Below are 16,532 nucleotides of genomic sequence, written 5' to 3'. Positions count from 1 at the left end.
AGCACCAGACATTGAGCGGCAACACCAAATTAATTACACCAGTACATCAACACCAGCTATCCATCACCATTGGCAATTGTAACTCCATGATGCATTTTAACAAGCAGTTGATGTGCGGAAAAAAAATAAAATCTTGTACTTCACAATTGCCATTCATGCATTTAAACAAACATGTTCATACAACACTTCTTCAAGCAAAAAAACAAAACTATTCCCACACTATATACAAATAAAAGTATTCCCACACTCCCCCTGCCGCCATGTCTCCCTCAACTGGGATCTTGTTGCATTTTAGATACCCTGCAACTCTGTCAGCTGGATGTGCGAGAAGATCCACCTTTATCTTTTCATTTTGAGAGAGAATTTCTTGAGCTGCCTAGACTCCCTTTGAACGTGCAAGAGGATGGTAAACATCTTCAATGTAGCCACCCAGAATCCATATTTGAAAGAGACTTATTTTTTATTTTTTTTTGTAAGTTTGAGAGAGATTTTTTTTTTTTTTGAATGAAAAGAAAACAGACGCTTGGACTCCCTTTGAACGTGCTCAAACAAAACCCAGTTGAGGGAGACGACCGAGAGCCGAGAGGGAGACGTGTCCCAGTTTGATGGTTTGGATGAAATTGTTTTTGAGTTAACGGTGGTTTAATGGTTAAGTTTTTGTTTAAAAAAATATGTGAAAAGCACATATTTTAGGACACATCGCAGTTTAGGGATTAGGTTGGAGGAAATTCTTCCAATTTAGTTTGGAGGAAAACTCTATCCTTCTTTTTGATGCAATACCATTTTGTTGAGACTTTTAAGGCATTGTAAATAAATGCCTTAATCCATTTTCCTTATAGAAAAAATCCATGGCTTTGCACTCACATCTCCTATTATTATTCAACCTTTTTATGGATATTCCTAATTGATTTTCTACTTCAAATTTTATATTCTTTGAATTTTTCAATAGCCTCAGACTTATATCTGATAAGGTAGATGTGTCAATATCTTGAATAATTATCGGTAAAAGTAATAAAATATTCCATTCTTTTATGTTTTTTAGTTCTTAAAGGTCCACCTGTGTTTGAGTGAATTCCTTTTAATAATTCTGTTGATTTCCAATGTTTTGAAAAAAAAAAAAACTTATTAGTCATATATATATATATATATATTAAAATCCACAAAATTTGGGAATAATTGCTCATTCTAATTAATTTATCGTTATTTATGTCACCCAATCTTAAATGCCATAAGAAAGAACTATCAATTGACACATTCAAATAATTAGGAATAGATATTTTATTATCAACTTTGTGAAAATACTATTTCAAAAAAAAAAAAAAACTTTGTGAAAATACATATTGTCTATTTTTGTACCATTTATTGATATATTCCCTCTCCTAATGTAGACCTTTCCATATTTAAATTTTATGGCATATCCTTTGTCATCTAATACAGGCACCGATATTAGATTTATACAAATACTTGGTACATACAATACATTGTATAAAACAATAACAGATCTATTGACATAAATCTTACATTTTCCCTTTTCTAAGACGTCACTGTAAGTATTGTTGCTCATATAAACTTTGTGTTCTTCGACTAGTTTTTCCTTGAAATCTACAAAAAATTCTCGGCTTCTTGTTATATGTCTTGTTGCTGCTAAATCTATCAATCAGGAGTTTGTAGTAGGTTATGCTATCATTACTTCAATGATTGTCATTGCAATTTCCTTCTGTTTCCTGCTATCGTTGTTCTTTGGACAATTTGCCTTGAAATGTCTCGTTTTTCCAATTTGTACCATGCTCTTTTGATTTTGAAATCACCTTTTGGCTTATCCTTCCATTTTCTTTTAAATTTCATCGATTTGCCTTTAAATGTGGGCGTCTGCGATGTTTGTGTAGTTGTATATGCCATGATTAGGTTTGTAGTCGTCCTTTCTAATTTTCTTTGCTTCATCATCTCTTATTCCAATACAAGTAACACTGGGAGAGATGTTATGGAAATTTATTTGCCACTATGTGCCAAAGGGGTTACAACATGCTCCCATTATAGAGGAAGACTGTTAAGCATGGTCGTGACTTGTATTTTGTTTGACATTGGGCGACCCGCATTTGCTAATTCTTTTGCAACAAGTACTAATTGGTTAACATAATCACCTACGTAATTAACTTTATGGACAAATGTGTGTGCGTTTATATATATATATATATATATATATATATATGCTTCAACTAATCAACAAACATCAGTAAGGATACCAAGCATGTCGTGACGCACACGCTTTATGATTTTCCGTTGGCAACGGGCTTTTGTTTATAATTTTCAATGAAAATCAATGCAATCAGGCCATCACATTGTCATTCATATGCAATAGGGTAAGCATGGAAAGCAAGAACCAGAAAACAAAATGTCCATATTCAAGTCATGAAAAATAAAAACCTTTTTTTCCCTTCTCCCTTCTCAAGGCATATCGCAAACAAAGTCTAACCACATGAAGCCTACCAAAAACAGGACTCAGGAAAAACAAAAAAAAAAAAAAAAAAAAAAAAAAAAGAAGAAGAAAAAGAAGAAAAAAAGAAAAAGAAACATGCAATAGGAATGGAGATGTTGCTCAAAGGCCCCAAATGGAGCAGTAAGGAATTTAAAATTCCGTTGTATTGGGGCAACAAAGAAAGAAATTAAAAACTATTTGTTGTATTGTTATAAGAGGCTAAAATATTATTTCTTCCTTAATCCCAAAACACGTTAATGTGTTGTTCATTTGCATAAGTTAGCCGCGATTAAGCTCTAAGTGCATATGGATCCTCAGAGAATAGCAGTATTTCTTTCATCAGTCCAAGGCTTTTTCAACTTACTCCACCTTCTTGCTATCATTGGCATCACTGCTTTCTTGGGATGAATTTGCAGTCTTAGACTCGTCAAACTCCAACAACTGCACAGTATGACAGAAGACCAGTATCTAATCAGCCAAATATTGCTTACAAAGATTGCAGGCCACAACTGCAGGCAAAGTTATTAAACAAATATGATCTAAATGAAATTGATAAGCTTTAGATAGTTAATATGAGCAATTACATCCCAACAAATTCACACAATCCTTAGATTTATGTTTCTCAATATTATGATTTTAACTTGTTTCTTCAGCACACGCCAAATTGTTTTAAGCAGTATGATTTCATCTATTATTTAGGGATACAAAGTTATATAGCACTCTGTTGGCCATGTTTTGCAACTAGATGCAGAGGATGAGAGATACCAATCTTGAATTCCTAACAACAATTGTTATTAATCCCCTGAAAGAAATATGCAGCCAAGACAATTATCAACTCTCTCTCTCTCTCTCTCTCTCTCTCTCCTTTCTTTGCTTTTTCTTTATTAACCAAGAGGCCTTTAACCTATAATATGCAACAACAGAGCCTGGCATGTCTTAGGTTCAGAAAAAATAGTTATATAGCATTCTGTTGGCCTCCTGGATGGTTCCGTTGGTCACAGGCTACATTTTTCATGGTTGACAAAGGAAAATTTATCATTCTATTTAACATTTGTGCAATATTAATTACAGTAATAGCATAGAATGAGAAAATCAGTGCAGATAACAGAAAATATAAGGGTGATGAACAAACCGGTTTGACTTCGCCATTCCATATGCAATGAGCAGCCAAAAATCCAATAACAGCGGGTACAATATACAAAAGTGCAGGCTGAAAAGTATAGTAGGAGAAACAGTGAGGATCAAGCAGTAAAATGAAGTGAGGGAATATTATCCGACATGTATTTTATGAATATGAATACAATAATGAGGATCGGGCAATAGTCACCTGTGCAGCCTGAAACCAGTTCATGACAATAATTGTAAGAACCAAACCAGCACCATATCCGAGAAAAGCACTCTTAAAATACTGGCTGTCTTTCCCTCTAGACACATCAAATCGCAAAGCCAACGCTACGAAAATACCTGAAGGAGAAAAGTAAATATTACATTGCACAATACATATTGGTGAAATATGTACAAATTCACAATTAAACAGCTGCCAAAGAAAAAAAAAAAAAAAAAAAAGCTGCCAAAGGCCAACTCTAAAATCTGATCCAAAGAATATGTAGCTGTGGTACAGGAGTCATTTCCAGTCTTCATATTTGTTTCCAAAGGGATCATCCTATCTAATACCAATTCATCAGCAATATTTTCCATGACCTATCCAACTTGTCCATAATGCCACAAGAAAATTTGAATGAAAAAGGGTGAAGATGTGTCAAAACGTTTTTGTTCACCTAGAGAGAAGTGCATTGAGTAGACAAACTCAACTTCTCCTCAACTTGATGAAATCAGTAGTTGAAAAGCTTCTGATTGACAAAATTCATCCACCAACCAAATAATAAATTACTAAAAAAGCAGACAGAGAAAGAGAGAGTAAAGTAAAACTATGTCATACTGGTAACAAGGGGTCTACAAAATGTGCTATTAGAAGAGGAAGGTGCCCAGAAATTTGATAAATGTGCAATAAAAGTTTTAAGGGAGAAATTTCTGCGAAGTTTAACAATAAGTTCCATGTGTGCCTTGATGTTAGCTGCAAATGTAATGTGCAAGGTCCACAGCAGCAATGAATATGTCCCTCTGATTTCCAATAGGCCAATACTCAAGACCCTTTAGTGTCTTTACTAGCAAAATCACAAACAAATGAACAGACGAATGTAAACTTCACAGAAAGACAAAGCAGGCGATAAAGGTCTCAAACTTACCGGGTATTACAATATCACCAAGTCCAAGCATGGAAAATGGTCGAGCAGAATCTGCTGTAGGGAACAAAAGCTGCAGAAGAATTGAATAACTTGAACAATTAGAATGATAGACAGCATCAACTCTTAGTAACAGAATTGTGGAATGCAACATGCAGAATTCAAAAGATAAAAAAGAACTTTAACAGCACATGTACATTTCAATTTACTTAGATTGCTCACCTTTATAGGAGCATCAAAAGATTTTGCAACACTGACCATCACTGGAGTGAAGAAAACCCAGAAAATATCATATACAAAAAGTCCAGCCTGCAAGGGTTGAGGATGGGAAAAAATTACATATATACAGGAAATTAAACCGAGCACATTAGCTGCATGCTAGGTACCAAACATCTTGACAATGTCAGACAACGGCAATATAAAACATGTTCTTCATATATTATATTCGGGATCTTCAAATATTTTCGGAAGCTCAAGTTAAATACATTAATTACAAAGAGAAGGAAGATAAATAGGCAACAATGCAGTAATCATGCAAGTATGAAACAAATTCTGGATCTGATATATTAGGTATCAAAGAGACATCCACCAATGAAGAAAGAGAGTGAGAGAGACATTTCTAGCAACAAATGATCAAACGAAGCACTATTCAATGTATCATCTTTTAGGTTCTTATAGCAAGAAAAATTTCCTTTAGTTTGAATCTAAGCATTTTGCAGCCAAGTATACATTAATAGAAGAATGTCATGCACTGACATGAAAAGGAAAGAGTTTCACATTCTACTTTAGAAAGGAAGGATTAGGGATACAATTGTACTGAAACTAGAAAAGTATGCTCCATGGCAACAAAAATAGGGGGAAAAAGGTGGTCCCAGCAGTTGCAGTGCTAGTGTTGGCAGAGGGAGACAGCAGGCAGTGTAATCACCGCATATAAAGTATGGAAGTAAAATCTATTGCTACAATGGTGGTTGTGGTGGTAGTGAAGAGAGTGAACATAACTATTGATCCTTTCAAGAACAATGAATCAACAGAATCGACATTGACCAATGAGCTTTAGCTCTAATGGTACTTCCTCCCTTTGTAGCAAGGTGGAGGTTGAGGTTGTGGGTTCATGTCCCACCGAGTGCGTAACTTACCAATCAGAAAAGCAAAATTGAAAGCAAGTCAAGCATATAGGGAAACCTATTCAAGAAGACCATTGGAGCAAGACTTGACTATCTAAAGAACCAATAAAAGATAAGTAACAGCAAGCTTTAGGTTTGCCATTCTGCTATGGGCCTAAAATCAAGCTTCACTCATATTTGTTCAGGCTCATGAGTTGAAAACTGAGTCACCATGTATATTCAGGCTTGGCTTGTTTTTCAACAGAGCCTGAAAAGATAGGGATCAAGTTACTTATATAAACAAGCTGAGCCTGCAGCAAAGCTCATTTGCATGCCTAACAGCAACAGATCTTAAAAACAAGATATTTGCAAAAATGGTCATTCAATTTGGGGGAGTACAAAGACTACTACCCATAGAGATAAATGACTGATGCATATTTACATATATAAGTGTGGGTGCGTGTACATATGTATGTGCATAAATACACATATAAATAGAAATCAAACAATCTATAACGTCAAAATAACTCTTATTACAATAAAAAGTACTTCTAAAAGGAATAATTATAATAAAATCAATAAGTCCCACTTCTTACCAAGAGGATGGCACCAGTCTTGAAAGAGCCAAGAGAAAGCATTTCAATTCCCTACAAATAAAAAAAAAATGAAATCTTTCAAATCATGGTACTCAGTAACTACATTATACATGAAACAAAAATGGATTGACTAAATATTCTACATAAACACAGTGCATAACAGTATCTCAATGACATATTTCGAACACCAGTTACGGACTTAAAGATTGCAACAAAAATGTGAATCATATCAGGAAAATGAATCAGTGTAGGAACCCATATGACACCATTCACTTAAATGCCTAACATTAGTGGGAGAGAAACAAGAAAAATAATCACACAAAATTCTTAAAGAGCATTAGTTTCACGATAACTAAAGCATGTGCCGGATACTCCCTCTCTTTTTAGGTGGTTTCTTGTTTCCTTCTCAAGTTAAAACAAATCCATGACAGGAACTAAAATATACATCTCACCAAACTTTTTTTTTTGATAAGTAATAAGAAGTTTTATTAAAAAGCGTAAAGGCGCCCCAAGGTACACTGGAAGTATACAATAGGATAGAACGTCGGTTGGCGTGTGGAAAAGATCTTATCTGTCTAAGGGGGGGAGAGTAACGCTTATTAAGAGTACTCTCGTCAACTTGCCGACGTACTATTTGTCACTTTTTCCCATTCCAGGTAGTGTTGCAAAGAGGATTGAGAAGTTGCAGCGGGACTTTTTATGGGGAGGTCTAGGCGATGAGTTCAAGTTCCACCTAGTGGAGTGGGCGAAGGTTTGCACCCCGATGAAGGAGGGAGGTTTGGGTATCAGGAACCTTAGGGTCTTCAATCGCGCCCTCTTAGGGAAGTGGTTGTGGCGTTATGGGTTAGAGAGAGATTCTTGGTGGAGGGCTGTGGTGAATACGAAATTTGGTAGTCTTTGGGGAGGGTGGTGTTCCTTGGAGCCGGGTGGTCCTCTGGGGGTGGGGTTATGGAAGAACATCAGGAAGGGGTGGGCCAATTTCCAAAGGTTTACTCGATTTCAGGTAGGGGAGGGGTCTAAGGTGCGCTTTTGGCACGATCTGTGGTGTGGTGATTTGGCTCTCAAGCATGCCTTTCCAGGTTTATTTAGCATTGCCTGCGCTAAGGATGCTTCAGTGGCGGAGCATCTGGAGGTGCTGGGTGGCACTAACCAGTGGAATGTGAGCTTTTCCGCATGATTGGGAGGTGGAGGTGTTGGCTTCTTTTTTCCAGGTGTTACATGCTGCTCAAGTGAGGCGAGGGTGTGAAGATAGGTTGTGGTGGAATTCTTCCAAAAGAGGCCGATTCAAGGTCAAGCTCCTGTACGCCGCCTTGGCGAGTCCTGTTGGGGGAGGATTTCCGTGGAAGAGTGTGTGGCGTACCCAAGCTCCTCTGAGGGCGAGTTTTTTTGTGTGGTCGGCGGCTTTGGGAAAAATTTTGACCCTGGACAATCTTAGAAAGCGACGGGTGATTGTGACAAACAGGTGTTGTATGTGCAAGAAGTCCGAGGAGACGGTGGATCATCTTCTCCTTCATTGCGAGGTAGCTTATACTTTGTGGAGCACCTTTTTCAGTCGGTTTGGGTTGTCTTGGGTGATGCCGAAGAGGGTTTCGGATTTACTCGCTTGTTGGTGGTCTTCGGGGAGGAGGGAGAGTGCCGTGGTGTGGAAAATGGTGCCTACGTGCTTTTTTTGGTGTCCCTGGCTCCCCAGATCTCAGCCGACTGTCTAGGCATTCATTAGAAATCAAGACAGGATCGAGAATCTGCCTACCTTTAATAAAGGCACTCTGGGATTGAGAAATGACCTTATCCAGCACAACCTTCAATCGATTTGCTAACACCTTTGCTATGATCTTGTAGATACCTCCCACAAGGCTAATAGGCCGAAAATCTCTGAGATTAGTAGCTCCGGGAATCTTCGGAATTAGCGAAATGAAAGAGGCATTAAGGCTCTTCTCAAACCTCTCCCCAGCATGAAAAGCATTAAACACCTTCATTACATCCTCCCTCACCACCTCCCAACAAACTTGGAAGAATGCCATAGAAAACCCATCAGGACCCGACACCTTATTGCCATTCATTTTAAACACTACCTTCCTTACCTCCTCTTCTTCGAAATCTCTCTCCAACCATCTAGCCTCCTCCTCCGAAATGGAATCAAAGGAGATACCATCCACCATAGGCCTCCAGTGACATTGCTCCGAAAAAAGTCTTTGATAGAACTCAACCACATACTCACTAATCTCGGACGGATTTGAAGAGATGCTGTCTCCAATCATGAGAGAATCCATAGAATTGTATCTTCTATTAAAATTAGCTATGGAGTGAAAAAATTTCGTGCATTTGTCTCCTTCCTTTAGCCACATCACCCTGGACTTCTGCCTCCAACTCACCTCCTCCATAAGCATGCAATTCTCTAGCTCTCGAGCCACATCCGCCTTCCTCCTAACTTCCCCTTCCTCCAAAGCCCTACTTTCTTCATTCGCATCCAATAACCGAAGCTCTTCAAGAAGCATCCTCTTATTCCTATCAAGGTTACCAAAAACCTCTTCATTCCAAATCTTCAAATTCAGCTTTAAGGCCTTTAGCTTGCTAGCAAACACGAAACTTGGCGAACCATGAAACACATAGGAATCCCACCATTGTTTCACTTGGGCCACAAAACCGTCTGCTTTAAGCCACATGTTCTCAAACTTAAACGGCCTCTTCCCTCTTGACACTTCCCCCATCTCTAGTAAAATTGGGAAGTGATCCGAGCACAGGCGGGAAAGTCTCTTTTGCTTAACCCCTGGACACCGGGCCTCCAACTCCGGAGAAATAAGAAACCGATCAATCCTTGACCATAGGGGGGGGTCATTTGAAATTGGCCATGTATACAAACCCCCAATCAAGGGAAGATCCATGAGCCCCTGATCCGAAATGAAATCCGAGAATTCCATCATGGACGAGTCTAAATGAGCATCACCTGATCTTTCGCTGGGAAAGCGAGTTACATTGAAATCACCCCCAATACACCAAGGCATATCCCACCAACTAATAACACCCACTAATTCCTCCCATAGAAGCCTCCTGTCCCTATAGAGATTGGGGCCATAAACCCCAGCAAAAGCCCAGACAGAATGGTCTCCACTGTTTCTAAAAGATATTGCCAAGGTGTAAGACCCCACACAAACCTCGACCTTCTCCACCACCCTATTATCTCACATAATTAAAATTCCAATCCCTAAGCATATTACTCACCCTCAGGCGTTTATCCTTCCTGTTCAGCCCTCTCACATTCCAAGAAAGTATATTTAACTTCATAATGACACCACCTGCCCCCTCCCCTTCCTATTTCCGCGACTTGAACTCGCCCCTTTAGTATCATAGTTCACAGAACACTCCAAATTCCTAATCTCCCTCTTACCCTTAGCCCCACTGCTCGTATTCAAGATCATCTCATTGTTCTGACGTTCCTCTTCCAAGAAGGTCAAAAGCGCAAGCAATTGTAACTTGTGACCCGTGTAAGAGATCCTCACAATCGGATAAATCTCATTAGCACACTGGATTACCCAATCCGAGTATCCCTTCACACCCCCATCATTGGGCCCGTACGACTTCAAGGGAGAAGGCACACTGACCTCACAAGAATCTGTGTTTACAACTCGAGCTTTAACCTCCCTGCCCACCTTCCCAGCAGAGTAATCAGCTATGATCCTAGTGTCCTGCAACAAGCCCAACCCCTCACAAGCCTCCAAACCTACCTGAAGCCCATCTCCCTGCGCCCACGGCACCAGCTCATTAGCCTCGGTCAGAGCCGGAACCAGAACTCCCTCCCCTCTGACCTGCGACAGTAACTCCGACTGGATAGGAGACTCACCAGGCAGAACACGTGTCCCCACACTGCCAGAATCCAATCCCGGTGCTACCTCCACTGCTTCTGCGATCTTCACCATCGTCGAGCACTTCTCTTTCAACAACTGGGCCTGTCCTGCCGAGCCTTGGACCACCAAACCCTTCAACGCTGCACTCTGGGAAGCTCCGGCAAGCTCTGAAGTCTTCTTACCGTCAGAATGGGCTCCGGTGCGCTCCACGCGGCTATCCAAGCCTTCAACAGGGCCGTTTTGGACTACCGGCGATACTGCCGGCGAGAGCATCGGAGCACCGGCCACGGCTCGCGTCCCCTCCTCTCCAGGACCCAGGGTCGACGCTGCCCCCGCAGTCCCAGCAATGGGTATCACCGGCGGAGTCTTCACCTGTGAAGATCGGGGCAATCCTGCTGAGCCCAGGGCCAACGGAGACTTCGCCGGCGTGCTCTGCGTCTCTTCGATGGAACCCAACCCAACCTCCATATTGGAATGTTCACCGGGAAATACCTCCCAGCTGCCATCGTCATCGCTCGGACCAACCATGGCCTCCGGCGACCTCGCCATCAAAGACTCCGATGACGACGCCCCCAGATCTTCGGCGTGACCTCCCTTCCGGTCCCTCGACGACCCGCTCGTGGTCACTGTGTGGGCTGCAAGCTTCTCTTTCCCCTTAGAGTCCACTTTCCCTCTGCTAAACTTATCCACGCCTGAGTCCACACTCAGTTTGGACTTAACTGCAGATACCCTCTTTTTAAACTTAAGAAGTCTCCTGGGCCGAGAGCCTACTTTAAAGGCCCAGCCCTTCCCCATATCTGAGCTACTCGCTGGAACCAAAAGAGGGCTAGTCTCAGGCCTTGGGCCATTCCCCACCATCTCCTCCCTCTGTCTAACCTCAAGGACCGGACCTCCATACTCCTCTACCATCAGCCTTGGCCCACTTGACTCTGCTCTAAGGATAGCCATCTCCAGACGATGCAAACCCACGTGAATTTCTTTTTTCAGCCATTCCAACGTCTCCCTGCAGTTACGGAGCTCAAGGCTTACACCGGTATGGGATTGATTCTGACACTCAACCACTCCCCGTCCCGTCAGTGCTTGCACAGTACAGTTCTTCGTCACAGGCGACCTCTCCCGCGCTTGACTTCCACTCGCCGGTGCCTTGGCTGATTGCTCTTCTTTCTCTTTACTGTTCTTCTTCTCCAGCTGACTTCTACCTTCACTTTGGTACCTCGGCGGCTTTTGAGACCTCTCCGGTAACTGGGTTCTCATCGTCTCAGGCACCTTTGGTCGCAAACCTGATTTCACCGAGCCTGAAGCAAGCTTTTCCTTCGCTAGTGAGGAGTCCTTCAACCAGCTGGGCACTCTCGCCACCGGCTCTGTAAAAGAGCCAAAGCACTCCTCCGCCATATTCCCTGACAGCCCTAGGACCTCAACGTAGCTCCTCCTATCCTTCTCCTCATGATCTTTCTTATTTTCCTTGGTATCACGAAGGGACGATCTAGCTAAATAAAGCTCCAAAATAAAACGTTCCCAACCTTGCCCATAACGCCCTTCTGGAATGAGGACCATACCGCTTCTTCGCCTCCCTTCAAATTCCTCCAACGTCAGAAAGTTCCCATGCCTGTTTGATCGACGTTGAGCAATGAACCGTGGATAACCTGCTCTGGACTGATCCCAGAACACCTCTGAGGTGTCCACCGTCACCAGCACCTCCACATTCCTGAACAGCCACTCCAATTCGTCTGACTTAATGAATATTGACCTTTGTTTCCCTTTGCTCCTCTCGAAAAGCCTTACCCCTGCTGCCCCTCTCTTCACCACCAGTTCAAACTCCTTCGCCTCCACTGACCACAATCTTCCTCCCGCCATAATACCGCCACTCTTGCCTACAAGACTACCTCACGCGCCGCCCACGCTCCAGAGAGAGAGAGAGAGAGAGAGAAGCAAAGTTTTTCATCTCACCAAACTATAATATCTAGATTAGTTCCCAAAGAATACTAGAAGTGTAAATGCTCCAAACAATCAAGAAATGATGGGGGATTAACAAAATTCCTCACCGTTAGAGCTCATAGTTATAGAATTAAATATAAAAACATTAAGATGCATGAAATTGTCGATCATAAATTACAGTACAAAAGGAATAGATAATTTTCCAAAAAACTAAACATTCAAATACATAACAGCAGGATCATTTGTGCTAAATAAAGACATACAGGTATCATTTAGAAGGAAGCTACCAACCTGAATGCAGAAAGCAAGCCCCAATATGTTGTTAGCTAGCCAATGCTTCTGCATAGCATACCATGCACAGAAAAAGGTTCCAGGGATAGCAGCAACGATCTGAGACCTTGTGAACTCAATGTCCAAAGCTGTGTAAGAAAGGTGTAAGGAAAAATATCATTCTGCATAATACAAGCAAGATAATGTCAACTAGTCCAAATGAAAACTCAGAGAAGGAGAAAACCAGTGAAACTGCCTTCACAAATGGCAGACGTGTCAAAGAACAAGAAAAATCATCATGCACTTGACCAAGAAGTGGCACATAGAAGTTAAAAAAAGTGTTAGAAGAAGCAGCTGTTCAGACTCAACCAAGTAAATGCATTAAATTCCTAGAACAGCAAGGTGCCCCAGCAAATGTAGTATTTCAGAAAGCATATCATTAAACTTCAAGCAATTATTTTCATTTCTCTTTGCTGAATATGTTAAAGGTAGTATCAAATAGAAACACAGTTGAAGTTTGGAAAAGCCTAAGAGGCCTTTTTTAAGCCACATATTACAAGGGACATTACTAACTACCACGCCTCATGAAGCAAAAGTCACTAATTCAAATCTCCCCTTTCCCTCCTTAAGACCAATTACTTTAAAAAAAAAAAAAAAAAAAAAAAAAAAAAAAAAAAGGCATATAAGACAAGGGACATTAATGATGCTAAGTAAACAGAACTCTATTCTCCATCTCAGCTCATGCTTTCTCTGCCCATCTTTCTTATTTCAAGATCAAGAATGGCTCCAATATATTGGAAGAATGCAAATAAAAGGTATAGAAAGATTAGCCCAGCCCATAGGATTGCATATGCAAGATGAAACTCTTGAGATATTAGTACAATTTAAGCCCTTTGATTTAAACTAGCAAAACTTTCCATCTCTGAAATAAAATAAAAGACAACCAAGAAAAATAGAGCAAAAATTGCTCTAAAAAAATGCTACAATCCATCATAAAACCAAAAAACAGTTACCACTTGCTAAATATCTAAACCTACTGCAGAATAACAATATGACAGCACTGCCAAATATCTATCAGAGTGCAGTAGTAAAATATTTAATTGAAAAATATAGGCATCAATTTACTAGTGAAATAACAGACTAGAGCAGATATAACAAAAATAGAATGGATGTAAGAGTTCACAGAAAAAAGATTCACACCAAGAATCAGAATAATAATTAGAATATAATAACAACAATGGACATCACATACAACGGAAATATGGGAAATGCCAGGTGATAACGTCCTGATTCCAATGCTCAGGCAAAAAACGTTTGATAGCAGGTAACAATGTTGCCCTGCCAAAGAGAAAGAAAGAATATATGAGATAATGAAGCAGACAAATAGAAATCAGTTCCAATTGAGTATTTAAGTTATTATAAATAACAATAACCCCATACGGAAATAACATACGAAAGAGCAACGATCCCAAGCACAATGAAGTAGCACGTCAATACAGCATTAACCAAGTCCTTAGATAGAAACTTAAAAAGAAGAAATAGGGATAACAGCATTGCACTCCCAACAAAAGGGAACCGCATGGCATGCTCATTAGACATTGTCTCCTGCATAAATATACATTACATGTTTCAGGAAAGATTGGTTGGGAGTCCTTAAGCAAAAAAAAAAAGAAAAAAGAAAAAAGAACATAGATGTAGAAGATGATGAACATTGGAGCTGCTTTACTTACAGAAGGTGGAGTTGGCTTGACAGATCTATAGCAACCCACATAAACTGTGAGGCAGGCAGTCAAAATAACATTTAGGTTTGGATCTACCTTCACAACAAGTGGTGCTAAAGTTAACCCTGCATTCAAAAAGCAATGTAAATTAACTCGCATATGGTCAAGCTCCAAATCTCCAGGGCAGTTTTTATAGGAAAATACAACTCACGCACGTGACCCCTGCCCAGTCTCCAACCCATGTTAATGCTGACAAGAGATGCCATTTGGTCCAAAGACCACTGGATCAGTAACTCAAGAACATTAGAAATACGCTACCACATAGAACTTATAATAGGATATAGAATTTGCAGCAACACTGCCGGGACAATGGCTACCATATAACACTCATTTAATATATATATACACATAAGAATTGCTATAGCACTTGCTGCACTTGACTCAACAAGCATAGGAGGTTTAGAAAGTAAGTGTCTTGAATGACTAATGACTACCAACTGCTACCAATACAGCAACCAGGAATCAAATGCAGATAGAGATAGGGTCACAGCCAAAGTGACACAAGCATGGAGATAGGATCCACTGCCAACTTTTTCTATGTAATATTCCAATTTGTAAGATAGCTCCTTTATCTAAACCAAACAGCGGTATCCATTAATAGGTGTAGTCAAAGTGGACAAAGAAACCAAAGGGATACGTACATGAAACAAAATTAAAAGACCAAGGGAAAATGAAAACTTCTAACCTTAATAGAACAACATCACAAGCTAACTAATCTCCAAAATGTCCAGAGAATGGTTATTCTAAGCAAACATTATTCTGCAATTAAACTGATAATTCCAACAAGAAAAAATCTTTCTGAAAATTTGCTAAGTGATAAAACAAGTTTTATCAAGTTAAATGGTCACAACACAGAAGGTAAGAATATATTAAGGAATAAATAGCAGAGATGTCAAACCATTTGGGAGAGAAGCCCAGGAAAAAGAAGCACGTTAGATATTAGGCACTCAAATGAAAAGTTGAGCAATAAGGGTGAATCCAAATAGGTCCTAATTTGTACTATTATAAGAAAACAGCAACCAATTCAGATAGATGAAGAAAACCAGCGTAATTTTCAATTTGGTAATATAACTTTATGCACACTCGAGGCAACACTTCAAGCACCCAATTAACAAAAGTTGCCACTGCGAAGTAATTGGTAGAGCTGAACAAATGAAAAGGTGGGGAGGGAGGGCTACATCTAAAATTTTTAATTTTACCACATTAGCAAATTTTTTAAAGAAAACTCAGAACAGGGGCATCTAAACCACATAAATGCATAAACTTAAGTTAGCATATAGACGAGTTAACACACAAAACACAATTTTTCAAGAAAAATACCATGTCAAGTTCTTAAGAAATGTATTCAATCCAAGTACCATTAAAATTTCTAATTTTACCCAATGCGCGATCAGCCCTGGGAGCTGCTTTCACGAAAGTTTGAACCAACACCAAAAAATATTAACATTTAAAATAAAGCAACGCACCATTCCAACAAATCGAATCTCACTAACACCACAAAACAGCAAATGTAAAAGCTAACCTGCTAAAGCTACATTCGCAATTCGCTCAACGTTCTTCATTTCTATCTTATTCTAATTACAAGCTTCACTAAAACTCTCGCTGAATCAAATCAAAATTTTCCCGAAATGGCTTCCTCCGCGATCACAAACCTACACAAAATGAATCGAAAATGCCAAAGGATTAGTCAGATTTATTTCAATTGCGCCCAAAATAATTGAATTTCGCAACGTAGAAACAGAATTTCAATGTTTGAACCAAAAATGTATAAAAAATGGAAATTGGAATATAAAACAAAGAAAAAAAATTCTCGTAGCATAAAGAAAATCAGTACTATTCATCTGCGGCACAGATATCTTCCACCGGTTTGCTTTCGGAGAGGGCGTCGGAGAGAGAGATTTCGATGCCGTGCAGAGTTAGGGTTTTAACTAATGAATTGGGGTCCTTGACGATCGACTTGACTCTTCGTAAGCGAGCCACGCAGCATGAGGTCTGATATCCAATCACATTTAGCCATGTCAGCCTGTTTCGAGGGGTGACGTCCCAGTAAAACAGCACCTTGAACGTAATTGGGAAAGGTTTGCGTCGCAGATTGGTTATAATTAAATTTTTGAGATACTTATCTTCGTCCATGATCTCTTCATAAGTATAAAGCAATATGTAATTTATTCTAAAATTTATTGTCAATTTCAAATTAAAACTTTAATTTGAACGGATATTTGAAATTGAGAGGAGTCGGTAAGCGTCTTTAAGAGGGGTAAAAACCGTAAAATTGTCCAAAAAATT

The 16,532-nt window shown here is 39.8% G+C and overlaps 1 protein-coding gene across 1 annotated transcript; it reads right to left on the bottom strand.

Annotated features, from left to right (window-relative positions):
- Nucleotides 1-2,553: 2,553 nt before the first annotated feature.
- Nucleotides 2,554-16,238, bottom strand: LOC132189329 (signal peptide peptidase). The gene is made up of 12 exons (XM_059604022.1): nt 16,081-16,238; nt 15,769-15,898; nt 14,196-14,311; nt 13,919-14,070; nt 13,718-13,803; nt 12,487-12,614; nt 6,419-6,469; nt 4,942-5,028; nt 4,723-4,792; nt 3,804-3,940; nt 3,609-3,686; nt 2,554-2,917 (listed from the first exon to the last, which is right to left on the bottom strand). Exons 2-12 carry the CDS (start codon nt 15,806-15,808, stop codon nt 2,837-2,839), a joined length of 1,026 nt encoding a protein of 341 aa, XP_059460005.1. The 5' UTR covers nt 15,809-15,898; nt 16,081-16,238; the 3' UTR covers nt 2,554-2,836.
- Between the last annotated feature and the right edge of the window lie 294 nt (nt 16,239-16,532).

Source organism: Corylus avellana, chromosome ca8 (genome assembly GCF_901000735.1).
Source record: "Corylus avellana chromosome ca8, CavTom2PMs-1.0".
Taxonomy (NCBI): domain Eukaryota; kingdom Viridiplantae; phylum Streptophyta; class Magnoliopsida; order Fagales; family Betulaceae; genus Corylus; species Corylus avellana.
This window is presented reverse-complemented; position numbering and strand designations above follow the sequence as displayed.